Raw genomic sequence first — 27,518 nt, forward strand, 5'->3', positions numbered from 1 at the left:
TTGGTCCAGTTGTGATACTCATATGCTCATTGTAGGCACGTTCAGCACTGGACAGGGGTCAGCTTGGCCACTGTAACTGGACTGGCTCTACACAAGCCCTTACGCAGTAAGCTGCAATGCACTGTTTGTTCTGAGACCTTTCTATCATAACCAGCATTAACTTTTCCAGCAGTTTGTGCTACAGTAGCTCTTCTGTGGGATCGGACCAGTTGGGCCAGCCTTCTCTCCCAGCGCGTATCAATGAGCCTTGGACACCCATGCTCCTGTCGCCAGCTCACCGGCTGCCTTTCCTTGGACCATGTTTGGTAGATTCCAAACACTGCATACCAGGAACACCTGATAAGACCTGCCGTTTTGGAGATGCTCTGACCCATTCATCTAGTCATCACAATTTGGCCCTTGTCAAAGTTGCTCAGATCCTTATGCTTGCTCATTTTTCCTGCTTACAACACATCAACTTCAGGAAGTGACTGTTCACTTGCTGCTTAATAGCCCACCCCTTGTCAGGTGCCACTGTAACATCAAAATCAATGTTATTCACTTCACCTGTAAGTTGGTTTAATGTTATGGCTGATTGGTGTATATCCTTCTAAGCAAATGCAGGATATGCCAATGGACCAAGAAATAAGTGATTACTGGCTCATTTGACTCATTTCTAATTAATATGGGATCTACTTGATATAATATGCCGTGTAAACATTTATTTAAGCATGCATGTGTTTCTATAGCCAATTCAAGCAAGTTTATCTGGTTTATCAATTTTATAATAGAACACATTATTTCTTCCTGAATATATCAATGAAAGGGGGTGTTTAATCTTCATAAAATTGTATTTTCCTATCACAGCCTCTCAATGAAAGAAAAAACTACTTTATTCAGAATGCAGTGCATTTTCCGTACTCCAATTATACAAATATTTTGGAAATAAAATCTAAAAGCCTGCTTTATAGTGAATTAATTATTTTCTACAGAAAAATACTATTTATAATTCTATGAAAAGCTTTCCACATAATTTTTTTAACTACTCTGTTTGTCCATAGTTTCCAACTTTTATACATTGTAAGTTTTAACATATATTATTATTAACACAGTAGTTTTGTACAAGAACATGTTGGCAATTATTTTTTTAATAATAAATAGAAATAATGACATTTAAAATATCATATTATAACTGGTTTACAACAACAGTGTTGCAACAAACTACAGAAGAAGATGATGAAAATAGTAACAGTAAATAATGAAAATGTTTTAGTGAGGGTTATATAATTGAGTTGAAACACAGTAGCCATTTGCAACATAAATGTACTGAATACATGTATATGTTTTTCTATACACATAGCATAAACATTATAATGTTTATACTATATACTTTAATTCACATGGACATTCATATTTTTTAAAAATGCACTACTAACAGTGGAGCAGGGGAGGTACATGGGCAGTATTAATAAACATTTGTTTTAAATCCTTATGAAATATAACATTACATTAAAAATGTAATATCAATATAAATTAACCAAACAGTAATCTATCAAAAGTGTTACGTTATTGAATGATTTTACATTTGCAACAGAATTTCAATAGCAGTGCAGAAAGACATACCAAAATAATTATTTTATAAATAACAGTACGTTGTGTGGAGCTTTGGTTCTAAAAAGCTAGTCATTCCCTTCAATTTGAGCTAAACTTAACACAATTAGTGCGATTAGCAAGCTAGCAAGCTTATCACCTCTGTGTGACAAACGCAGCTCAATACCAAATCTCTGTATTAAACCAAAACAACCCATATATTTGAAAAGTAAAAAAAATAAATAAATAAAATAAAAATAAAAATAAAATTTTCACCATGATCAAAAATGTTCTTATACTATAAATGAAGTGTAGCTATGAGGATGACTAGGCCTAACTTAATTCACTGCTGCAAAATATATTACCAATATATTATTGATATATCAAAACCTAATGTTTATTTTATTAATTAACTATAGGCCTATTTACAATTTTTTCTACATGTATACATTTTTAGGTTAGTTAACTACATATTTTATTATAACCAGTAGACCTAGATCTTGTATTTGTATGCATACTAAGGCGTATACTTACTTATTTAAACGAACGACAAAAATATCCTTCCGGCTGTAACTGGTCAAAACCAGCCCAGTGACACAGAGACACGACCAGCAGCGGGCATTAGGCTCAGAGACGAATGAAATGTTTGCTAGGTTGTGTACAGCGGTGCCTCCACCTACCGGTGATCATGAGATTTTTTTAAGGTGCTAACAAAACCCGAATACTGAAATATTCGGAATGTTTCTCGTTTTAAACAGGCAACCTGACATATGTGATCTATAGACTAGATTCTTGCATCGAATAGTGGCTTACATAAGGAGGAATCATGTTAATCCGAAAGCAGAAAAAGAGTTTACACACCAACGTTATACAAATCTCCGGAAACGTCTTGGCGCTGGCAAACAACATATACCACGAGCCCCTGCCTGTCCACGTGACACAGCGTGGTCGTCGCGCTAGAGTCCTCGTTGCCATGGAGAGGATGGTACACGCCTTATCTGGACAGACGACTTAATTTAACTTTATCTTACACACAACTTCACTATCTTCAGTCCCAGACAACGGAAAAGGGCGGTGAGTTTCAAAAAAGGGGAAAAGCTTTAGATCAGTTAAAATATAGGCTGGTTTAAACAACTGAATTACCAAGTTAGCTGTTAAAGCTATAACATTCTAGCTGTCTCACAATCCTAATGTGTGAGACACATTAATCACATTAATCCTAATCCAGTTATGGCTAGTTTAGCTTGGTGTCATGGTTTAATATTTTAAATTAATGTTCAAACAACGAAAAAAACGAACGTTGCCATGTAACGTTAGCATTACTTAATGGTTGTTCAGATTAGCCATATGCCGCACTTCAAGAGCCAGGTTATAGTGTCATGGATTGGTGGTTTAACTTTCGTGTAATATCGCTTTGCTTCGTGTGATCACACTTATTACATTTAATGGTAGAAAACTCAACTTCAAACTTCTCGTGTAAACTGATTTTCTCACAGTACATTATTATATTTTTAATATTATGATTTAGCCTACGCTATAGAGAACGTGTTAGATTACATCATTCATCGACCTTGAGAACACTGCCTAAGGCCTCCTAAACCCTTTTCTAACTGATTACTTGGCAACCTCAGTCAGTGTAGTCCAGCAAACCACTACAGATAGGCTAAGGCTACCTTAAATCCACTGGCTTTAAAATAGATAAATTTATAATTTTAGGAAAATGCATTTGTACCGCAGAGGGTGAAAACTTTGGTTACATTGTAATTTCTCACTTTGTACTTAGATGTGTTTTAGTATTGAGATTTGCGATTTTTTTTTTTTACACAAATACATTTGAAGTTGTAATAGTATCACCTAGATTAATTAGCTCAGCACTTCTAATCAATACATATAATTTAATTTGCTATGATTTTTTTTTTTACTGACAGTGCATTAGTAAATGTTATTTAAAGTACAAAGGTGTATGATGGTGTTTTAGTAATTCTGTTAAATAGTTCATGATTTGAGTCAGGTATAAAATGCAAAATAGGCACTGCAGCAAGTACAGTATTTAAAAAATAGCTTCAAATCTGTTTAAAATCCAATTAGCAGGCAGGCTAATCAGGAACTGACAGCATTATACTGACGCAAGATCTTACTTACACTCTCCATCTGTGTCAATTCACCTACCTTAATCATTAACCTTAGGACATGGTTCTGTACCTGTAAAACACAGGTCAGGTTGATGATGTCAAGGTGAAAATAATGTGTTACATAAAAGCTTTGTTTTCTAGATTTGTGTCGACTTTTACGAACTTCCTCTCTATTTTACCAGCATGCCTGTAGACCACTGCATAGGAGAGACTGAATCCTGCCACATTTGTAATCCTCTTAGATTTGCTCTCTTGGTTCCTTCCACCACAGAACAAAAAACTTTTGGGAGACCTGTTTATATTACTTTGACATTATTTTGTGATCATTTGATTGGTATAAATTGGATTGCACCGATTTTATGAAATATGCTTTCATAGGGTCCAATTGAACAAGGCATAGTGTAGTGCAAGAGTTTGTGTATCAATAGGACAATTAAGACAAAAAAAAATATTTTATAACGAGGCATTGTGTTAGGTTTCAACAATATCCCTGCCTGGATTTTGTTCTTCATCACAAGTAACAAAACTGGTCAAATAGTGAAAATCTAAGTGGTGTCTTTTTCTTTCTGAATGTGTCATAAATCTTATTGAACATTGTACTGTATATACCCATCATTTGCCTTTATAACTGCCTCTTTTCCTAGCTTGTGTATCCTTTTTAGTTGTAAAATTTAGCCCCTATTTTTCCTGACTTATCTACATTTACATTTATTCATTTAGCAGATGCTTTTATCCAAAGCGACTTACAAATGAGAAAATACAAGCAAAGCGATATATCAAGCAGAGAACAATACAAGTAGTGCTACTATACAAGATCCATTAATTGAGTTCCAGAAGAAGCAAAGTGCGCAGAGTAGAGGTGTAAGTGGCAGAGTAATATTTATTTATTTATTTATTTATTATGGGTTGGTGGGGCTCACGGTGGCTTAGTGGTTAGCATGTTCGCCTCACACCTCCAGGGTCCGGGGTTTGAGTCCTGCTGGGGCCATGTGTGTGCGGAGTTTCATGTTCTCCCTGTGCTGTGGGGGTTTCCTCCCCCAGTCCAAAGACATGCATGGTAGGCTGATTGGTGTGTCTAAAGTGTCCGTAGTGTATGAATGAGTGTGTATGTGATTGGGCCCTGCGATGGACTGGCACCCTATACAGGGTGTACCCTGCCTTGTGCTTGATGCTGCCTGGGATAGGCTCCAGGTTCCCCGTGACCCTGAAAAGGAGTAAGCGGTAGAAGATGGATGGATGGATGGATGGATAGGTTGGTTAGGTGCTCACGGAAGAGGTGGGTCTTTAGCTGTTTTTTGAACATGGTGAGAGATTCTGCGGTCCAGATTGAGGTTGGAAGTTCATTCTACCACTGAGGAACAGTTAGTTTGAAGTTAGTTATATCTAGTCTATATAACTTTTATATACAGTTGCAATCAAAATGATTCAACCCCCAATGCAAATTAGGTTTATTGTCAACATTTACAGACTTTCAGCTGTTTGCAATTAACAAATCAAACAAAAGTAATTGAAATAGTTCAGCACAACGAATGTTTTAAGTGGTTTCCCCAAATTCAACTGAAAATGCAACTTATAATGACTTCTCCAGTTTCAAAATTATTCAACCCTCTGAATAGAATCCCTCACAACAGCACAAATATGCAAAACAGGTGAAGTTGCACCAGGTGAAAATACTTGAAATACCTGGACGGGGCAGAAAAAGGAAGCTATCCATGGCTGCAACCAGATTTCTGAGAAGGCAGGTTGTGAAAAACCTTCGAGTGACTGCAAAAGACCTGCAGCAAGACTTGGTGGCATCAGGCACTAAGGTTTCAGTTAGCACAGTAAGGCATGTACTAAATGCAGAAGGTTTCCATGCCAGAACACCAAGACGTACACCACTACTGACCCAAAAGCACAAGAAAAGTGGGCTCAAAATCATATATATAAGCCACAGAAGTTTTGGGATTCTGTTCTGTGGAGCGATGAAACAAAATTTTTTGGCACGATGGATCAGCAGTAATTCTGGAGGAAGAAGAATGAACAAAGAACACTCCACAGTCAAGCATGGTGGTTACTCGGTGATGCTCTGGGGCTGCTTTGCATCCTGTTTCACTGGAAACCTGCAGCAAGGCAAGATGGATTCATTGAAGTATCAGGAAATCCTAGGAGAAAATTTCATGCTGTCTGTTAGGAAGCTGAAGCTTGGGCATTATTGGAACTTCCAACAGGACAATGATCCCAAGCATACCTCAAATTCCCTCAAGGCTTGGTTGCAGAAGAAGTCCTGGAAGAATCTACAGGGCCATCACAGTCATCTGACTTGAACCCCATCGAAAATCTCAGGTGGGATTTTAAAAAGACGGTTGCAGCATGCAAACCCAAGAATATTACTGAACTGGAGGACATTGCTTATGAGAAATGGGCTAAGATTCCTCAGGAACACTGCCAGAAGCTATGTATCTCATTTGCAGCAGGTCATAACAGCAAAAGGGTGCTCTACTAAGTACTAAAGATGCATGCCATGAAGGTGTTGCATAATTTTGAAACTGGAGAAATCAAAAGGGCCAGAGCACTGCTCGCGCAAGGCCCTGTTGGATCTGCTCCGTTTATTATTATTATTATTATTATTAGGGCCCGAGCACCACTGGTGCGAAGCCCTATTGGATCTGCTCAGTTTCTTCTTCTTCTCCTTCTTCTTCTTGTTCTTCGTCTTCTTCTTCTTCTTCTTCCGTTCTCAAACGAATCACATGTTTGAGGCCTAAACATGCTCGAAAACTCATGCAACTTTGGACGCACCTTAAAAGTGGCAAACAATTACATTTGATACAGGTTTTAGAATTGAGTGTGGCAAAATGGCTTGATAGTGCCACCTACAAAATTTCACAGATGTGCGCCTCGCACTACGTTTCACGTGTACAAAATTCGTTACACATGTGTAATGTGCCAATACATAAGAAAAGTCTCTTGAAGCCATGCCCTAAACTCAACAGGAAGTCAGCCATTTTGATTTTTCTCTTAAATTTTTGCTGCATTTTTTTGCCATTTCCAGGCCTCTTACTTTAACGAACTCCTCCTAGAGATTTCATCAGATCTGCATCATATTCGGTCAGTGTCATCTAAAGGCATTGATGATGCTAAATTGTGAAGCTTTTAAGTTCTCACTGCACAATGTTGGCGTGGCGGTCTCACAAATTTCGTTGATTCACCATGAAACTGGAAGTTGTTATAATTCAAACATACAATGTTCAATCTGCTCCAAGCTTCACATTTTTGATAGATGTCTGGGCCTGAATTCACATACCAGGGCTCTACAGTATGACCATTTCACTCACATTTGCGACTGAAATCTACTTTATGCGACTGTGAAAAAATATTTAGGCGCACCAGTGCGAGTGACATGTTCGGAGTTGTATAATACAATCGGAATAAAAACTACAGTCCAAAATGTGCAACAGTTACTTTCACACTGCTTTTCATTGCCTCAGTCCTTCGAACAAGTGTGCAAATACTGCAAAGAAGCCATTATGATGACGAGTAACACTGTACATCATCTGCGTCTCTCATCCTGCCAATCTCACAAACCACCTTCTTTTATTGATCATGCAAAATGACCTGAACCTGTGACTGTGACATTCTCCTGTAGCCACAGTGGCTTCGGGCGCCAGTAATTTAATAATAATGCTAACGCTACAAGGTGGCGTTTCTCACCAATTATAATCAAGAGTAGTAACTGTTCAGTCTGCAAACATACAGTATGCTTCCGCTCTCTCTTCACTCTCTTCACCAACTCTAATAGACAGCTCATTCACTTCATTTAAGCTCACAGTTGCCAGAGATCACTAGAAAAGTCAACTCCAGTTGTGTTTTTTGGGGGGATTAAATCAAAACATGAAAATGTTTTGATTTAATCCCCCCAAAAAACACAATATTAACAGCAGACATGGTAACAATGTACTGGGGGAACCGATCTAAAACTGATGAACAAACAAACAAAAAAACTAATAAAATGTACAGATATAAAATGTTATAAATAAATAATTTAATATAAAAATAGACTGTAATAAATTCATAAAATATAAATAAAATGAGAAGTGAAATAATGTTTAATTACTATGGCTTGCGTTTAATATCAATTTGAATATCTTAGTAGGCTATTTCTTTAGAAGGCTATTAGCCTTCTTTTACCTAATATGGATAATTTTTATATTAGCCTACTTTTAATTAGGACTCTTTATTGTTTAAGATATTTAAAAATAAATATTTTATGCTTGTTTATTTATCAATTAACCAGCAGTATTTGCCATTGCTGTTATTTTAATTTAATTTAAAGTGTCCATGAGCAGAGAGCTTACATTTAACTGTTTATGATAGACCTCCTGATTAAAGCTTAAACAAAAAAAGATTGGTATCTGGATCGGTTTCGGTCGATCAAGATGACAAGAAATCGTATCAGCTGTAAAAATCCTGATCGGCGGGTAAATGAATTCACCCAATTACATCCTATATGAGATTATTCAGATATATACACAGTATACGCAGAGGGGTTTGAGAATTGGCTTTGGAGAATTTGGAAAATGTCTAATAGTGTATCTTTAAATATAGTTAAGAGGAGCAGACTTCAAAGACTGAACATTGAGTCAGACTAATCTAAAGGCCTAGGCGATGTGATATTGCGAAGCTTTTGAGTTTTCATTGAAGGGCGTGTCCGTGGTGTCCTGATAAACTTCAGTATGAAATGAATCACATTTTTGAGGCCTAAACATGCTCAAAAACTCATGCAACTTTGGAGAAACCTGAAAAGTGGTGAACATTTACATCTGATACAGGTTTTAGAATGGAGTGTGGCAAAATGACTCGATAATAGCACCTACAAAATTTCAGTGATGTGCACCTTGCGCTACGTTTCAGCCACAAGTATGAAATGCTGTAGACATGTGTAACATGCAAATATGTACGACAAAGTCTCTGGTGCCCATGCCCTAAACTCAACAGGAAGTCAGCCATTTTGATTTTTCTCTTCAATTTTTACACAGATTTTGCCATTTCCAGGCCTCATACTTTAACAAACTCCTCTTAGAGATTTCATCATATCGACATCATATTTGCTATATTCCGAAGCTTTTGAGTTCTCGTTGAAGGGCGTGTCCATGGTCGCCTGACAGTTTTCAATATGAAACTAATCACATTTTTGACGCCTAAATATGCTTGAAAACCTGAAGGACCTACATCCTTAAAGGATTTGTTGCTAACATCTTAGTGTCAGATACCTCAACACACCTTCAGAGGTCTTGTGGTGTGCATGTCTTGATGAGTCAGAGCTGTTTTGGCTGCACAAGGGGGACTTTTACAATATTAGGCACATGGTTTTAATGTTATGGCTATTACTGTGATATATATACGAAAATTTTCGGTCTGAAAAATTTCCGGTTTTTGGCTGAAAGAGAAAAAAAGGCCAAAAATATATGCCGCCATGCCCCGCCCGTTAGTGCTCAGTGCTCAGACTTCACTCTCGATCTAGCCGATGGTTATCATGGCGCTGCCCGGCAAAGGGCAATCATGTTAGCATTTGGAAATACTAAAAAGTTTCTGATAAAAACATAAAATTTGCCATCAAGAGGAGATACAGTTCCGAAGCACTTTTCCATGACAGGTTTGATATACCACCCGAAAACACGACATCCCATTCAATATATGGATCTTAAAAGTTTTTTAGATGTACCTGTGTGTATATATACACTGTATATGTATAGATATAATATTGTGTAGTAATATTAGGCAGGTAGTTTTAATATTATCTCTGATTGGTGTATATCATAATTTGTTCTTTGTCTCTATTCTCTATTGCCTTAGAGCAGTCATAGGAAATGGCCTGAGAAATATAGTTTGCACAGTTGTATATGTGTGAGCTGTATTCTTTTCCATCTGGGAGAGAGAGGGCGCTGCATGAACAAGGATGAACCGTTATACCACACTGAAGCAGCTGGGGGATGGCACCTACGGCAGTGTGCTTATGGGCAGAAGCAATGAGTCTGGGGAGTTGGTCGCCATCAAGAGGTACAAAGAAAGTTTAAAGTCTGTGATTTACAATCCCAGATTCAGGAATTGTGTCAGGTGTATTGGTGTGTAAGAAATGTGCAGTGCATGAGGATATCAAACAAGGGTATTAAGGAACACAAAATCGAATCAATTTACATTTAATTTATTTTCTATTTACATGTAGTGAGTTACTCATCTACTTTTGTTGATTTTCCTGGTGCTCCATTCAGATTATGCAAATCACCTACATGTACTTCATACATCCGAGTTTGTCAGCTTTTTTTAATATACATGTTCGAGACGTGTTTGAGTGTTTACGCATTTGCCTTTAAGCCTGAAAAAAAAACTGGGATATAAAATGTAGACAAAATAAGAATATTGCTTTTTTATGATGATGTAACATAAAAGTAAGAAAAATCTGAAAATGAAGTGGGAAAAAATTATATTATGACACACTATATGGCCAAATGTATGTCACACCTTTGATATCACACCTTTATGTGCATGTTTTCTGTCATTCCAAAAAACATTGAGTAATAATAAGAAGATAGAAGTCTGGTGGTTGATGTGATGTGGTCAGAGAAGCCTGTCATCTAAAAGTCACAGATGAATTATGAAGGTGATGTGGTTTGGTATACTGTATATATTTTTATTCTGATATTGATTGAGCTCAATATAGTCCTTGCAAAGTTCCTGCAAAGAATGTCAAGCCCATAGTGCTAGAGAATCTCCACTCTGTACCCAAACATACCATAGTTGTAAATAAATACATTCATCGACACACCATAAACTGAGCTTCAGTATCATTCCCTATACTAACATTATAATTTTAATAAACATAGTAAACCCAGAGCTGATAAGAGCACAGGCTAGGCCACACCATCTTATAAGTCTCTTCTTTCCACAGGGGTAAGTAAGCTGAATTATAAATGACCCTTTGAGACACTGTAGCTGTCCAGAACAAACAGTTACCATGCAAAATGATACTCCAGTGATGGTGAAAAAGGGAGTGAAAGTGCGCAGGCCTATTTTACCTTGGTGCAACCTCAACAAATGGGCAATATCACTACAGCATGCTTTAGGTTACATAACTCTTATTGCATATGCAGGCAGGTCTACATCCCTGCCTGGATAAGCTTTCAGGCACCAACTGTTGCACCTACAAAATTTCACAGATGTGAAAAGCCACGTTTCACCTACATGTACGAAAATCGGTAAACATATGTATCTTGCCAATATGTACAAAAACGTCTCTTGAGCACATGCTCTAAACCCAACAGGAAGTCAGCAATTTTGATTTTCTCTTAAATTTACATTTACATTTACATTTATTCATTTAGCAGACGCTTTTATCCAAAGTGACTAAGCGAAATAATACAAGCAAAGCGATATAATACAAGCAAAGCGAAATTTTTGCTCCATTTTTTGCCATTTCCAGGCCTCGTACATTAACTAACTCCTCCTAGAGATTTGAACAGATTTGGTCAGTCTCCTCTAAAGGCATAGACGATACTAAATTGTGAAGTGGGTGTGGTGGTCTCACAAATGTTGATGGTTCGCCATGAAGAAGGAAGTTCTTATAACTCAAACATAGAATGTCCAATCTGCTCCAAACTTCACGTTTGATAAAAGTCCCGGCCTGAAGACAGCTACATGCCAAGATTCAGTAATTGTCATAGCGCCACCTGCTGGCAACAGGAAATGATACATTTTACATCATGATACACTCCTAACAATATGCAAGTGCAAAAAGTGCTAAAAAAATGGAATGGCATTCCCCTGGCAGAGCATCCCCAACGTGCACCTGGGTGCGAGGGCCCATTCATCACTGCTTGCAGCTTTAATTAGGGCCCGAGCACTGCTGGTGTGAAGCCCTATTGGATCTATATGGGTGTACCTATTGGATTCACATGGGTGTATCTGACTCCGCCCAACAGGAAGTCGGCCATGTTGGATAAAATGTTGGATTTTCAAAGTTTCCCCACTGTGTTTTGAGAGACTTAAGATGGCTGAAAATCCATGAAACTTTACATATGCATTTGTCTTACGACATTAATTGACGTGACGTTGCATTTTATCATAGTTGTGCCTCATAGGCTCCATAGCGCCCCCTATGTTTTAAATGCACACTTGACACCTTTGGAATGCTTGAAAACTCAGGATATTTGGCACACTTATTAAAGTATGGCAAAATTATACATTTATTTGGTTATTAAACTTAGGTGTGGCCAAATGGCTCTATTGCGCCACCTACAAAATTTCACCGATGTGCGCCTTGCGCTACCTTCCCCTACATGTACGAAATTCGGTAAACATGTATAAGAAGCCAATACGTACAAAAACGTCCCCTGAACCCATACCCTAAACTCAACAGGAAGTCAGCCATTTTGATTTTTCTCTTAAATTTCTGCTCCTTTTTTTGCCATTTCTAGGCCTCGTATTTTAACGTATTCCTCCTAGAGCTTTCATCAGATCGGCATCATATTTGGTCAGTCTCATCTAAAGGCATTGATGATGCTAAATTTCAAAGCTTTTGAGGTTTCACTGCATGGCCTGGGTGTGGCGCTCTCACAAATTTCTGTGTTTCGCTATGAAAAAGGAAGTTCTTATAACTAAAACAGAGAATGTCCCATCTGCTCCAAATTTCACATGTTTGATAAAAGTCCTGGCCTGAAGACATCTACATGCCAATGTTCAGTTATAGTCATAGCACCACCTGTTGGCAACATGAACTGTCATGTTTTACACTAACTCAGACATACAATGTTCAATCTGCACCAAATGTCACATGTTTTGTACAAAATCTGGCCTGAGCCTACATGCATGCCAATATTCAGTTATAGTCATAGCACCGCCTACTGCCAACAGGAAGTGACACGTTTTGCATTATATCAAACATACAATGTTCAATCTGCACCAAACTTCATATGTTTTATACTAATTCTGGCCTGAAGACATCTACATGCCAATATTCAGTTATAGTCATAGCGCCACCTGATGTCAACAGGAAATTACGTTTTACAATGTGATAAACTCCTAACAACATATAAGTGCTAAAAAATGGAACGCCATTCCCCTAGCAGAGCAGCCCCAATGTGCACCCGGGTGCAAGGGCCCATTCATTGCTGCTTGCAGCTTTAATTAGAATTATATTTTTATGTATTATGTATACAAAATTAATTCTAGTCCACTAATTTGACAAGTGGTGTTCCAAGAGTGCTGATATTTAGTATAAAAGCACTGTTATATTTGCCTCTTTGTATCACTCTTCTTTTCTGTGTTTGAAAAATTCCAATTCTCACAATATTTTGTTTCACTGAAACCATTATTACACCTACTATGGGCTGTCAGTCAGTCTGTGCATTGGCATGGCAACATGCAACACTCCAGCTGTGGCTTTGTGGGAGTAATTTTTTTGACGGAGCCAAAATAAACAATAAATAAACACCTTTTCAGGCAAATGATTCTATTGAAAAAAAAAATCAACAACAAACATTTGGAAATTAAGAGTGTATAAAAATTGTGTATCAATATAGTATAGTGTATCAATATAAAATATTTAAGTGCTACTGACCATTAATGCTGACACAATTCTTGGTCATATGAATGGTACCGTTCGACAGAAGCCATTTATTATCATTTATGCATGAATCAATAGGAAGTCATTGAGAATACGGCATAAGCAGAGGGAAGACGCATGTCATAAATAAACTCAAGTGGTTGAATACATAAATGTATTGATTTGTTGAACATCACATCCTGTGTATTACATGTAAAGGGATGGTGATAATGACCCAGGTGAAATGTGCTAGTTAGAGATGCTTAAACAGTATCAAAGCAGTGAGAAACACAGACCAAGTGTTCAAATAGGCCATAAGAACACCATGTCCGTGGACATGCATGAAAGTGCTAGATCAAGATTTTAGGGAATTTTAGGATGGGGAAAGGATTAGGATGGCAGAAACTGACATTTGACATCATTGTCAAATGTCATGTTTAAATGCAGAAAAATAGTTCTGTAATTATTAGAAGATGCTCTTTACTGTTAACTTTTGCTTGACATAGAATGACTGTTTTGATCACCTATTATAGCTTAGTCCATACAAATGGCAAAAGAACTGGCACATTTTACTTGTGTATTAATACAAAGTTTAACACTAATGTGTGGTCTGTTGTTGCTAATGAAGCCATGGAAATTGAGCTTATCCATTCTTTCTCTTTCACAGAATGAAGAGGAAGTTCTTCTCCTGGGAGGAGTGTATGAACCTGAGAGAAGTGAAGGTGCGAACTGCAACTAGACCATGAAAGTGAATTATTGAGCTCATAATCATAATCATAATCACTACCACTGTCCACTGAAATAATAATATTCATTCTGATTATACCATATAATACCATCACATTTGCCTTCACTGAAATATTTCAAATGAATATTGGTGTGTTTCAGTCACTAAAGAAACTGAATCATGCCAACGTGGTGAAACTAAAGGAAGTAATCAGAGAAAATGACCAATTGTACTTCATTTTTGAGTACATGAAAGAGAATCTCTACCAGCTGATGAAAGACAGGTATGAAGATTTTTTATGAAGAGTTCTGTAGATTTTACAGACTGACTCAAGACTTGTTTTTACTTACTTGTTTTTAACATTTTACCTACATTACTTAAAGTAGGTAGTGTTCATAGGGCTAGATGACATATGACCTTCATGAACAGTGACATGAGAACTACAAAGCTTATTTATAAAGACATCATTGATGAAACAGTCTAAAATAACAGTTTACACTTGTGTTACTTCTGTATAATTGTCTGCATATTCAGCCAGGTCTATAAGTATTTAGACAGTGACACAACTTTCATAAATTTGCCTCTGTATACCACCACAATGGATTTGAAATGAGCAAAAAAATGTAGACTTTCAGCTTTATTTCGAGGGGTTTCATAAAAATATTGCATTAATCTTTTAAGAATTACAACCACTTTTTGCAGAGTCCCTCCATTTTCACAGGCTCAAAAGTAATTGTAAGTGACAAACTAAAATAATTATGAAAATTTGGATTATTTTTAATACTTGCAGTAAATGTCTGCCTGAAATCTGGAAGCCATGGACATCAACAAATGCTGATTTTCCTCCCTTGAGATGCTTTGCCAGGCCTTTACTGCAGCCACCTTCAGTTGCTGCTTGTTTGTGGGTGTTTCTGCCTTCAGTTTTTTCAGTTGTGTTTAGGTCATCGAACATTGAAGAACATTTAATTTATTTGCCTTAATAAGTCCTTGGTTTGCTTTTGCGGTATGTAAGTGCCACCCTACCAGTTTTGCAGTATTTGACTGCATCTGAGCAGAAAGTATAGCTCTGTATGCTTCACAATTCACTCTGATACTTCTATCAGCAGTCACATCATCAATAAACACCAGTGACCTAGTTCCACTTGGAGCCATACATGCCCAAGCCACAACATTGCACATGTTTGACAGATGATGTGGTATGCTTTGGAACATGAACACTTCTTTTCCTTCTCCATACTCTTCTCTTCCCATCATACTGGTACAAGTTAATCTTGCATCAGAACTGGTCAGGCTTTGTTTTAGAGGTTTTTGTTTAGCAAAGTCTAATCTGGCCTTTCTGTTCTTGAGTGTTACCATCTTGAGGTAAACCATATGTATTTACGTTCATAAAGGTATCTCTTGATTGTAGACGAAAGATATGCATACCTCCTCCAGAGTGTTCTTCACTTAGCTAAATGTTGTGAAGGGGTTTTTCGTCAACAAGGAAAGAATTCTGCGATCATCCACTTTAGTTATTTTCCGTAGTCTTCCAGGCCTTTTTGGTGTTGCTGAGCTCGCCAGTGCTTTATTTATTTATTTATTTATTTATTTATTTATTTATTTATTTAAAAATATACTAAATTATAGATTTGGCCACTCATAACATTTCTGCTGTCTCACTGATAGGTCTGTTTTTTTCAGCCTAATGATGGCCTCCTTCCCTTGCATTAGCACCCCTTTTTTCCTGCATATTGAGAGTTCTCATGAACAGCTACCAAATGCAAATTCAACTCTTGGAATCTGCTCCAGACCTTTTATCTCCTTAATTTGTCATGAAATAATGAGAAAACTTGCCACATCTGGCAATGAAACTGCTTATCAGTCTATCATCCATAACTTTTGAGCCATTTTGTTCTGAAAATGGAGGGGGAAAATGGCTATAATTCCCAAACTTTTAATGCAATAATTTTTTTAAACCCTCTGAATTAAAACTGAAAGTCTATACTTCAATCAGATATTGATTGTGCCATTTCAAATCCATTGTGGTGATGTACAGAGGAAAAATTATGAAAATTGTGTCACTGTCCAAATACTTATGGACCTGCCTGTATGGTTTATATCAGACATATGAAAGACATATGTAGATGTCATGTGCACTACCCATAAACAATAGAATCATTTTTTTTCTAAAACACTTTCTTTTTTCACCTTCACATTCCACTAAACTGGCAAACACAAATCACTTGCAATTTCTGATTGTTTCTTAATTTTCACATAAAACTATAAATTATTGCTAATGTAATCCTAGTGATTACTCAGCATTATTGAAATTAAATGTCTGGCTATATATTTTGATACTCTATAAACTCAGTAAAGATTTCTCCTAGAATTAATCCTGGAGTCATTTGACATTTGTGTTAATTTTCTTGTCTCTAGAAACAAGTTGTTCCCTGAGTCAGTCATCAGGAATATAACCTTTCAGATATTGCAGGGGCTATCATTTATTCATAAGCATGGTAGGTTATTGTCTCAGGACTGTGATATTCATGTTTAATAAAGGAGAACAGCTGTGTGAGAGCCAAGCAATCATTCATGGGTTTGACGAACACCCATGAAGGCTCAGAATTTCTCTTTATCTCTTCAGTGACAGGATGTGTGAGTGGCTAAGGCACACATTTAAAACTGATGCCCTGATTTTTAACACCACAGTCTAAATTGATATGTATGGGGGAAAAAAATCAAATTCAGAGTTCATTTTAAATAGTCTCGCACAACCTGTGGGTGGGGTGTTTTTGGGGTTCTTTTTATTCCTCTCTTCTACACTTCCCTTTCTCTTTTCTCCCTTTTTATGTGCATGAAATGCTCTGCCATCAGAGAAAACAAGATGTTCACTGAAAATGAAATAAGGAACATCATGGTTCAAGTGCTCTCTGGTTTGGCATTTGTGCACAAGCATGGTAAGATTGAATGATTTTGTATCTTGTTTGGTTCTTTTCACTAGAGCTTCTTTACTTTCTCTTTTATCTTGTTTAGGTCCTACATAGTGCTCTGAATGTCAAATTTCCAAACCTGTCTACTGTTTCTAAGCATTTTATATAAATACTATTACTTAATATAAATAGCCTTCCATGTAAACCTCAAATAGAAATAGAACAGTAGAAATAGCAATAGAAAGTGCTTTTATAGCGAAAAAGTCTCTGTTTGTTCACTGATATTCCTGAGCATCATGTGCCATGTTTACCTACATTGCATTACTGTGTTTTTGTAATTCTATTTTTGAAGTACATCCATACAGTTTGTCATGTCTACTGATAATTGTTATGTGTGAATTGGTTTGCTGATTCAGGATTTTTCCATCGGGATATAAAGCCAGAAAATCTGCTGTGTATGGGTCCTGAACTGGTGAAAATAGCAGACTTTGGTCTGGCCAGAGAGATCCGTTCTCGGCCTCCCTATACAGACTATGTCTCCACACGATGGTGAGAGATCTTTCACTTTCTTCTCATGGAGACATAAATCTGGCAATCCAGTAAATGTGAAATATTGATAAAGAGGTTTATTTATTTGATGTCAGTAGTTGGAATTTCACAGCTTTATGCCAGAAGTCCAAGCGAGCATAATTGGCAATGCTTTCTGGGTTGCTGTCATAGCATTACTTGCTTATCTTTCAAACATTGTGACACTAATGTTCTCATGTATGTGGAAGTGGACAGTTAACAGATTTCTCAGAGTATGTTCAGCTACCTTGTGACATAGCGTGATTAGCAGATCATGAAGACGCATAGATATAGACAGGTTTCAGAGATCCAGTACTAAGGCTAAACAAAACAGTCCAAGACTAAAACTAAACAAAACATACAACAGCAGTTTGGCAATCTTATACAGTGGGACTGTTAACATATAGATTCCCCTCAGAAACTATTGGAATGGCAAAGCCAATTCAAAAATTTTTTGCTGTAGACTGAAGACATTTGGATTTGAGATCAAAAGATGAATATGTTTCCAGTTTAGAATTTCAGCTTTTATTTCCTGGTATTTATATGTAGATGTGTTAAACGACATAGAACACATCACATTTTGTATCAGACCACCCAACTGGTAGGCAAGCAAAACATGTTACTGACAGTTGTTTCTTGTTACCCAGGTGTGTCCTGTGATTGTTTAAAGAATAAATAGCTCTGAACATCTACTCTTGGTTTTAGCCTTCACCTGTGAAGAATGCATTAGTTGTTATGATAAATGATAAACCAGCATGTGGATCAGAGACCTGTCTATGGGAGAAAAGCAAGCCATTGTGAAGCTGAGAGAACAGGGAAAATCAATCAGAGGCATTGTGCAAACATTGGGCATAACCAATACGACAATTTGGAATACCCTGAAAAAGAAAGAAACCACTGAGTAACAGACACCGACTGGCTCGGCCAAGGAAAACAAAATCAGCTGATGACAGAAATATTTTTAGAGATGTGAAGAAAAACCCCAAAACAACAGTCAGTTACATCACCAACAACCTCCACAGGGCAGGACTGAAGGTATCACAATCCACCATTCGAAGAAGACTTTGAGATCAGAAATACTGTGGCCATACCACAAGATGCAAACCCCTCATCAGCAGTAAGAATCGGAAAGCCAGATTGGAATTTGAGAAAAGAATTACAGAGAATGAACCATAAAAGTTCTGGAACCAAGATTAACCTCTACCAAAGTAATGAAAAGGCCCAATTGTGGAGTCAGAAAGGACCTGCTTATGATCCAAAATATACAAGCTCATCTGTGAAACATGGTGGAGGTAGTGTCATGGCTTGCGTGGCTGCTTCTGGAACAGGCTTACTAATCTTTATTGATGATGTAACTCATGATGGTAGCAGCAGAATTAACTCAAAAGGTTTACAGGAACATTTTGTCTGCCAATTATCAGAGAAATGCATTCAAATTAATTGGGAGGAACTTTATCATGCAGCAAGACAATGATCCAAAACACACTGCCAACTCAACATAGGACTTTATCGGGGGGAGTGGAAGTCATTCACCAGACCTTAACCCAATCGAGCATGGATTTCACTTCCTGAAGAGAAAACTGACGGGAGAAACCCCCTGACACATACAAAAACTGAAAGAGGCTGTAGTAAAAGCCTGGAAAAGCATCACAAAAGAAGAAACCAACAATTTGGTGATCTGAATGAGGTGTAGGATTGATGCAGTTATTGCAAGCAAGAGGTATGCAACCACATATTAAGTGTTATTTACTTTAATTTATTTCAAGACTTATCTGTTCCTATACTTTTGCCCACCTAAAAATTGGGTGGTCTGATACAAAAGGTTCTTTGTTTTATATCGTTTAGCAGATCTAGATGTAAATACCAGGAAATAAAAGCTGAAATCTAAAACTCTTATTTCGTATCCATTGTTTGATTTCAAACCCAAACGTCTTTAGTGTATAGCACAAACAAAGGAAAATCCTATAGTTTTGAAGGGGACTGTATAACACGTTAATTTAACACCATTGCATTCTAAAATAGTCTTCTGTGAGGTACAATTTAATAAGTATACATAAGTGTATGTATGTATGTATGTATATATATATATATATATATATATATATATATATATATAGATAGATATAGATATATAGATAGATAGATAGATAGATAGATAGATATATTGATATTAGATTTTATGCAGAAAAAATTGGTAGAGCTTATAGGACTGTTTAAGAATACATAAAACATATGTTTCTGCAGTTTAAGTGTAAACATGTTTTGTTTTTTTGTTTTTTTAAATCAACACAATTTCAGAGATGAAACATTTACTTTAATGCCTGAGTATGTCATAGATGCACAAGGCCTAATACAATGGTGTCACAGATTTCCCCTCAACAGCCGACAGCCCGTAGTGCGACAGTCCGCACTTCCAGGTTCTCAGTGACTTTGTTTACTTTTGACATGGGTTTTTTGTTTTGCTTTCTGTTCTGTCTCCGCCCCTGTTATGTTATTCGTTATTTCCTAAAAGTTTCAGCTGTTTTATGTTACCCCCTTGATTACATTTAGTATTTAAACTCCTAGTGTGTCTTTGTTTGGTGCGAAGTATCGTTTCTGTTTTTTTCTCTCAGTGCGTTACCAAGCCTTGTTCATTGTTGTCGTTACATGGTTTTGATCCTGTTTTGTCCTCGTGTTTCTGATTCTCCTTTAAGCCCAGTTCATGCCCATTTGCCGATCGCCAGACTCCTCGCCTGTTTTGAGACCACGTTCTTTGCAAATAGATTTGGATTTATGTGCCTTCCTCTCTTTAATAAAAAGCTGAAACTGCACTTCATTCAATTAAATTTTATTTGTGTAGTGCTTTTAACAATGGACATTGTCTCAAAGCAGCTTTACAGAAATATATAAACAAAATACAGATTTTAAGTGTGTGGATTAATCCCAATTGAGCAAGCTGGTGGCGACGGTGGCAAGGAAAAACGCCCTAAGATGACATGAGGAAGAAACCTTGTGAGGAAACATACTCAGAAAGGAACCCATCCTCATCTGGGTAACAACGGATAATGTGAAAATAAAAGAATGTTCATTTTGATTTGTACATGAACTCTTTGTTGAACTAGCCCACTGTTCAAAGGAGACCCGAGTGCACAACTGCATGTGGTAGTTGCAGTCCCAAGGCCATAGCAGCAACCATAGTCCCAGTAACCACAGTGAGAATGTCCATGTGGAATTGAAGTTGATAAGAGCACCATCCAGAAGTAGGGCATCTGAAAGGATCAGGCAGGTCCGGAGAGCAGAAAGGGTCAAGATCACTAGCATCTCCATAAAATCATGTGTGGCTTGAGAGAAGGAGAGAGGGAGAGGGAGGTAGAGAGTGAGAGATCGTTAGGTAAGACTGTTCTTTGCGTAAAAGAAAGTCTACTCATGGTAAGCTTGAGTAAACAAATATGTTTTCCTCTCCCTGCTGGACCGAGGTACGCTCACTGGGATCTGTGGGGAGAGTGGCTAAAGCAGACACCACTGGCGCTGGCTCGGCCCATTTTAAACAGATTAATATGATATAATTGGGTGTCTGCACATGTACCGGGCTGTCGCAGGCGGTAATTTACTACGCATCTGCTTGAGCGTCTGGTTACAACATTCAATGAGGCCATCAGTCTGCTGGGGTAGACAGATCATCAGGTGCTCTACTGGCAACAACTGACACAGATCAACCATTAGACATGACATAAAGGGCATGTCTTGTTTGGTCAGAATGTCCCTGGGGATCCCCACATAGCTGAACAGAAGCATGAGTTATTTTGCAATGTTGAGGGAGGTGGCTTTTTCGAAGGGGGACCACTTCGTGGTACTTGGTGGCATAGTCAACAATCACCAGGATGTATTTGTGACCCTGGGCGGACTTTGGAAGTGGCCCTACAAAGTACGGGGACGTCAATGATGGGGAAAGGAATGAGGGGCATGGGGCCCAGCTCCCAGGGAAACCTGGCCAATCTTGCCCAAGAAGCAGTGGGACTGGGAGTTCCGGGATTAGCCTGACAAGGAGCGGCCATTCGCCAGCAGAGGTTTTGACCTAGACTACCATAGGCGGGCGGATGTTGTTGTGCCTCCTCTCCCCATGGAGGTCTACTTCTCTTCCAGCCATCCTGGAAATCAGCAGAGGAGAGCGATGAGAGGTCTAGGGCACACTCAAGGACCTCTATCATTTCTATGGGGTGTTGGAGCCTCATATCTCGATAGCCTTATGCTGTTCAGGAAGCAGAGCTCTCAGGGATCGGTCCATCACCACCCTTTTGACAACCTCCATGGCAGTGTGCCTTCGGGCTGAAGCCACCTCTTAGCTGTGCGGAGCAGTGGGTCCATCAGAACTCAAGGGGTGGCTCTGGGTGGTAGGCCAATCAGCGAACCAGAATCTCGCCTTTGAGGATCTCTTAGTTGGCTGTCTCATTGGGCGGGTGTGTGTAGTAGGCCAGTTGTACCTCCCCCGAGAGAAATGGTGCGTGTATGTGGGCCCAATCTTCTTCATCCCATTCTTTGCGCAGAGCGACTCGCTCGAAGGTCTGCAGGACAGCTTCAATGTCGTCCTCGCTGCTTAGCTTGGTGAGCAGGTGCTGGGCATCTTGCTAGGGGTCATGGAGAAGGACGGCGGAGGCGGAGCAGGGTTTCTTTAGCTACAGCAGCTCTTGCATGGCGACATGGAGGCTCTGGGCCAGTTCCTGGGTCACTGCCTGCTGCTGGATGTTTGTCTCCAGTAAGTGCTGTAGCATGGGATCCATGACGGGGTGTGGGCTGAGTCCGTGTTCATGCCCGCATTCTCCACCACTGTAGCTACTCAAGACTGCAGTGGGCTGAACACAGACACACAGGAGGCAAAAATAGCGGAAAAATTGCTCTTTTATTTTTTAGATAAAGTAGGGATGGGGATGCATCGTCTTCTTCACTGTTGTTGGCGTTGGTGTCTGCGTTGGCATTGGTAGGAGAGAAGGAAAAGTGCATCAGCAGGATCAGGACAGGAGAACGTGCTCACCTCTCTATCCTGGCTGCACCCTGTTTTATCCTCCTGGTTTCTGCAGGAGAGTAAATAGCTGCTTATGCAATCATTGACCGCCAGCTGTGTGTGTTTCTGCCACCCCATCTTGCAGCCATGTGCTTTTGTGCTTTCCACAAGAAGTGAGGTACTGAAGCGGAGCTGTCCGTTCAGTACCTGGGGTGGCCGTTGTGCGAGGAGTGCGTCAGCTTTGGTGTGTGGGCTGCAGGTCTGCCATCACAGCTTAAATTGAAAGTCACCTCAGAATTTCAACCTATGTATTAATTAGGGTGGATTTTTCTTTTAAATAATTGTAGACTTGACTATATGACAAGTTGACAGCAAAACACAAGGAATTTGTTTCTTAGCTTTTTGTATATGATTACTAATCATATTGACATAGCACCTTTCTGTGTGTGTGTGTGTGTGTGTGTGTGTGTGTGTGTGTGTGTGTGTGTGTGTGTCTGTCTGTGTGTTTTTCTGTGTGCAGGTATCGAGCTCCAGAGGTGCTTCTGAGGTCATCTGTGTACAGCTCTCCTATAGACATGTGGGCAGTGGGCTGCATTATGGCAGAGCTCTATACATTACGACCTCTTTTCCCTGGCAACAGTGAGGTCGATGAGATCTTCAAGATCTGCCAGGTTCTTGGCACAGTGAAGAAGGTATGTGAATCTGTGAACCAAAACCTAATGTGCCAGAGAAGACAGTGCTTAAGTGAGTAATTTGTGGTGGACATTGTTGACATCTTTGATTTATAAAACAGGACGAAGTCCTATACTCTACTCCCAGCATATATTAGAATATGTAGGTACTTATATGTAGGTGCAAAAATATATAGGTGCAGAAATGCAAAAAGTACAAAAAAGTTTGCGGCATGGCTAAATATTTTAAGCTGTTTGTGTTGTGTTGGTTTGTTTCATTTCTCCTCATAGTGGTTTTATATCTAACGGAACTTGCAGTTAGTACATTTATGGATTCTAATTTGTTTATGGTATAGTTGATTATAGTTGACAATGTTTATTTTTTCTGGATGGTCAGACAGACTGGTTGGAGGGTCATCAACTGGCTGCAGCAATGAACTTCCGCTTTCCTCAGTGTGTTCCCACACCTCTAAAAACCCTCATCCCCAATGCCAGCAATGAGGCTCTGACACTAATGAAGGATTTGCTGTATTGGAACCCGAAAAAGAGGCCAACTGCTGTGCAGGTAAACAGATGCTTGGCGCTAAATTACTATGGACCAATGGTGTTTACACTATGAAGTTTTTTTACCTCACAAAAGGCACAATTAAGTCAAAATGTCATATGTAAAATAATGTTTGTGTGATTATTTATGTCGAAGTTTATTTAACTTGTAGGCCCCTCTGAAAGTATTGGAACAGCAAAGCCATTTCAGTTTTATGATACATTGAAGACATTTGGGTTTGGGATCAAAAGATGAATATGAGATGATGGATCGGAATTTCAGCTTTCATTTCCTGATATTTACATCTAAATGTGTTAAACAACTTAAAACATAGCACATTTGGTATCAGACCACCCAATGTTTAGGTGAGCAAAAGTATAGGAACAGATAGTCTTAAAGTAAATAACTTAATATATAATATTTGGTTGCATATCCCTTGTTTGCAATAACTGCATCAAGCTGGTGACCCACTGACATCCCCACACTGGTGCATTTTTTCTTTTGTGTTGCTTTTCCAGGCTTGTATTGTAGCTTTTTTTTTTTTTTTTTTTTTTTTAGCTGTTGTTTGATTTGGGGCATTTCTCCCTTCAGTCTTCTCTTCAGGAGGTGAAATGTATGCTCAGCTGGTTAAGGTCTGGTGATCGACTTGGCCAGTTTAAAACCTTCCACTTTTTCCCCCAATGAAGTCCTTTGTTGTGTTGGCAGTGCTTTTTGGGTCAATGTCTTGCTGCATGATGAAGTTCATCTCAATTAAATTGGATGCATTTCTCTGTAAATTGGCAGATATGAATGAATTCTGCTGCTACCATCATGAGTTACATCATCAATAAAGATTAGTGAGCCCATTCCAGAAGCAACCATGCAAGCCCAAATCATGACAATACCTCCACCATGATTGACTGATGAGCTTATATGTTTTGGATCATGAGCAGATCCATTCTTTCTCCACATTTTGGTAGAGGTTAATCTTGGTTTCAGAAATTTAGTGGCTCATCTTTGTATTTCTTTGCAAATTCCAATCTGGCCTTCTGATCCTTACTGCTGATGAGTGGTTTGTATCTTTTGTTATGGCCTCAATATTTCAGCACTTGAAATTTTCTTCAAGTGGTGGATTGTGAACCCTTCACCCCTGCCCTGTGAAGGTTGTTGATGATGTCACTAACTGTTTTTGGGGTTTTCTACAAAGCTCTCACAATGTTTCTGTCATCAACTGCTGTTGTTTTCCTTGGCCGACCTGTTCCATGTATAGTTGTTAGTTCACCAGTGGTTTCATTCTTTTTCAGCACATTCCAAATTGTTGTATTAGCTATGGCCAATGCTTCTGCTCTGATAGATTTTCTCTCTTTCCTCAGCTTCAAAATGGCTTGCTTTTCTCTCATAGACAGCTCACTGGTCTTCATGTTGGTTTATCCTTTATAACAACAAATGTTGTCTTCACAGGTGAAACCTAGGGCTCTAACCAAGAGTAGATATTCAGAGCTATTAATTCTTTAAGCAATCAATTTAACAGGGCACACATGGGCAGCAAGAAATACCTATCAGTCACATATATTTTTGATCACTTGAAAAATGGGTGGGTTCAAACAAAATGTGACATGTTCAAAGTTGTATAACATATCTAGATGTAAATATGAGGAAATGAAAGCTGAAATTCTTATTTGTCGACTCATATTCATCTTTTCATCTCAAACCCAAATGTCTTTAATGTATAGCAAAAACAATAAAATTGGCCTTGCTGTTCCAATTCTTTCTGAGGGGACTTTATATGCATTTACATTCTATGGAGACTCTAAAAGGACATGCTGATCTATAATTTTTGTGAAATACTTTTTAAATTGTGAAACAATTTTGCATTCCAAAATTGGTCTCAGAGCATTACAAGTACCTCAGTAAAGCTTGCTTCATGACTGAGTATATTAATTTTTAACTTATATCTTTCTGATCACTAGCTCAGAACCTTACCCAGCAAGCTACCACTGCTCATACTCTATATCCTTTAGGTTACAATTGTTCTTATTAAGGCTTATGCATACTAAGTGTACTAATCATGCATACAAATTAATGACACTGTCACCATTTTTTCAGTCATGTTCAAAGTAAATTTCAATGATATGCTGATATGTCATTAATCTGTTTGCATGAGTAATACACTTAGTATGCCTACAAAGTACTTGCAACTATTGATGATGTTGGTGAAAACCAAATGTAATTTTTTTTAATGTGGCACTAATAACTACTAATAAACTACTTATAAATGAAATAGCCCATGGAATTTTTCATTTTGAGCCAAAACTCTCTACAGAAGTGAGAATTATTACATGTATACAATTCATGGCCGTTTTACATATTCCATTTATTGTCTGTGATATGCTTTTGCCTGTGATGCTGAAAAAAGAATTTTTAGTATTGCTTCAGTATTACAGTTTTTTAGTACAACAACAACTTCTCTGTTAAAATATACAGTATAAGATGTATGCCAACCATCCTACCTAATAATAAACCTCTTAACCCTCGTATTATGTTATGTGTCAATTTGACCCATTTCTCCATTTGAAATGTATGAAATATTGGGTAATCTCTTTTTCTCGTTGAAATTTTTTAACTTTCCCCATTTAGGGTCATGAACCTATATGCAAATATTTCTTCTTATGGCTTGTCTCAGACAACAATAAAGGTTTACTGTTCTAAGCTGTTCTTTGGTGTTTATATGTGTATTAAATCTGTGGAAGTCATTTTGACCCATAAAATAATGGATGTAACTTTTTTTTCCCAACATAATAGGAGGGTTAAACTATTAATTGGTGCTTATCTAATTCATTGACACACAAACTAAGGTTACTTATTATATGATGTTATTTTAACATGCCAGGCACTCAGGTACCCCTACTTTCAAGTGGGCCAGGTGCTGGGACCGCAGCGTCAAACCCCTGACCTTTGTAAGTCGCAGGTGAAAACAGCTCATCCCAACAAGACCAAATCTGAGCTGCAGTCAGTCTCTGAGCCAGCCCTATGCTCTAAGTCCAAGGTTCAGGGCAGGAATTCCCATCAGCCCCTGCAGCCAATCTCCCTGCCTCAGGCCCCCATTCAGGCAGACCATCAAGCTGAGCCTCTACCACTCAATACACAAAAGGTAAAGGAGATAAAAGCTAAATCCTCTAGTATATGTAGAAATCAAAACAGTTGCTGGTAGTGGGCTCAGACTTTTGGACCCTAGTTTATATGTGGTATATACTGAGTTGTCTTTACAACCAACCATGTAGCTAGAATCATTCCGCACCCCATCACTCATTCCCCACCCATAGATCAGTGAAAAAGAACTACCAAAGGACTAGATATTATTTAGGTGGTGGATATGGTGTTGGTACATATGTTGCTGGGATTTTTAAAACCTTAGTGTGACTGGGTTGAGAAACAGTCCAACCAAAGATATCCAACCAAGAGCAGTCCTGGGCCAGATACAGGAACTAATGAACAACTAGAGGATGAAACCATCTATACAAAAAGGTACATTATGAGGATCAACAAGTTAGTTGTCTAATGAACCTACCATTAACTGTACAGAGTATTTAAGAATCTCTTAATAAACTGGGAAATAAGAGTAGGTGTGATAGTACAATTTGTGGTACAAAAGTGGTACAAAGGTATGTAGTGATCCTTCTAAAATAAAGAAGTTTAATGAACGAGTATGAATACATAAATGGTATAACTTAAAAAAAAGTATTGCCCCAGTTTTACAGTTTAAATTGTTTTAGTATAACAACAGCTTATCTATTAAAATATAGAGTAAAACATGCATGCCAACCATCCTACCTAAGAGTAAACTTCTTAAATCTTAATGGGCTTA

At 38.2% G+C, this 27,518-nt stretch overlaps 1 protein-coding gene across 5 annotated transcripts in view; it reads left to right on the forward strand.

Moving 5' to 3' along the window:
- Positions 1-2,415: 2,415 nt before the first annotated feature.
- Positions 2,416-27,518, forward strand: part of mak (male germ cell-associated kinase) — a 31,781-nt gene continuing 6,678 nt past the window's right edge. The window contains exons 1-9 of one of the 5 annotated variants that reach the window (XM_017452831.3): positions 2,417-2,643; positions 9,534-9,737; positions 13,946-14,000; positions 14,167-14,288; positions 16,421-16,500; positions 17,331-17,463; positions 22,980-23,151; positions 23,528-23,695; positions 26,544-26,804. In XM_017452831.3, coding sequence (XP_017308320.1) covers positions 9,637-9,737; positions 13,946-14,000; positions 14,167-14,288; positions 16,421-16,500; positions 17,331-17,463; positions 22,980-23,151; positions 23,528-23,695; positions 26,544-26,804 — 1,092 coding nt within the window. In that variant the 5' untranslated portion in view covers positions 2,417-2,643; positions 9,534-9,636. Of the gene's footprint in view, positions 2,644-9,533; positions 9,738-13,945; positions 14,001-14,166; positions 14,289-16,420; positions 16,501-16,858; positions 16,942-17,330; positions 17,464-22,979; positions 23,152-23,527; positions 23,696-26,543; positions 26,805-27,518 lie in introns of all 5 variants that reach the window. The other 4 variants (XM_017452829.3, XM_017452830.3, XM_053674852.1 and 1 more) reach the window with 4 other exon arrangements.

This window comes from Ictalurus punctatus, chromosome 23 (genome assembly GCF_001660625.3).
Source record: "Ictalurus punctatus breed USDA103 chromosome 23, Coco_2.0, whole genome shotgun sequence".
Lineage (NCBI taxonomy): Eukaryota > Metazoa > Chordata > Actinopteri > Siluriformes > Ictaluridae > Ictalurus > Ictalurus punctatus.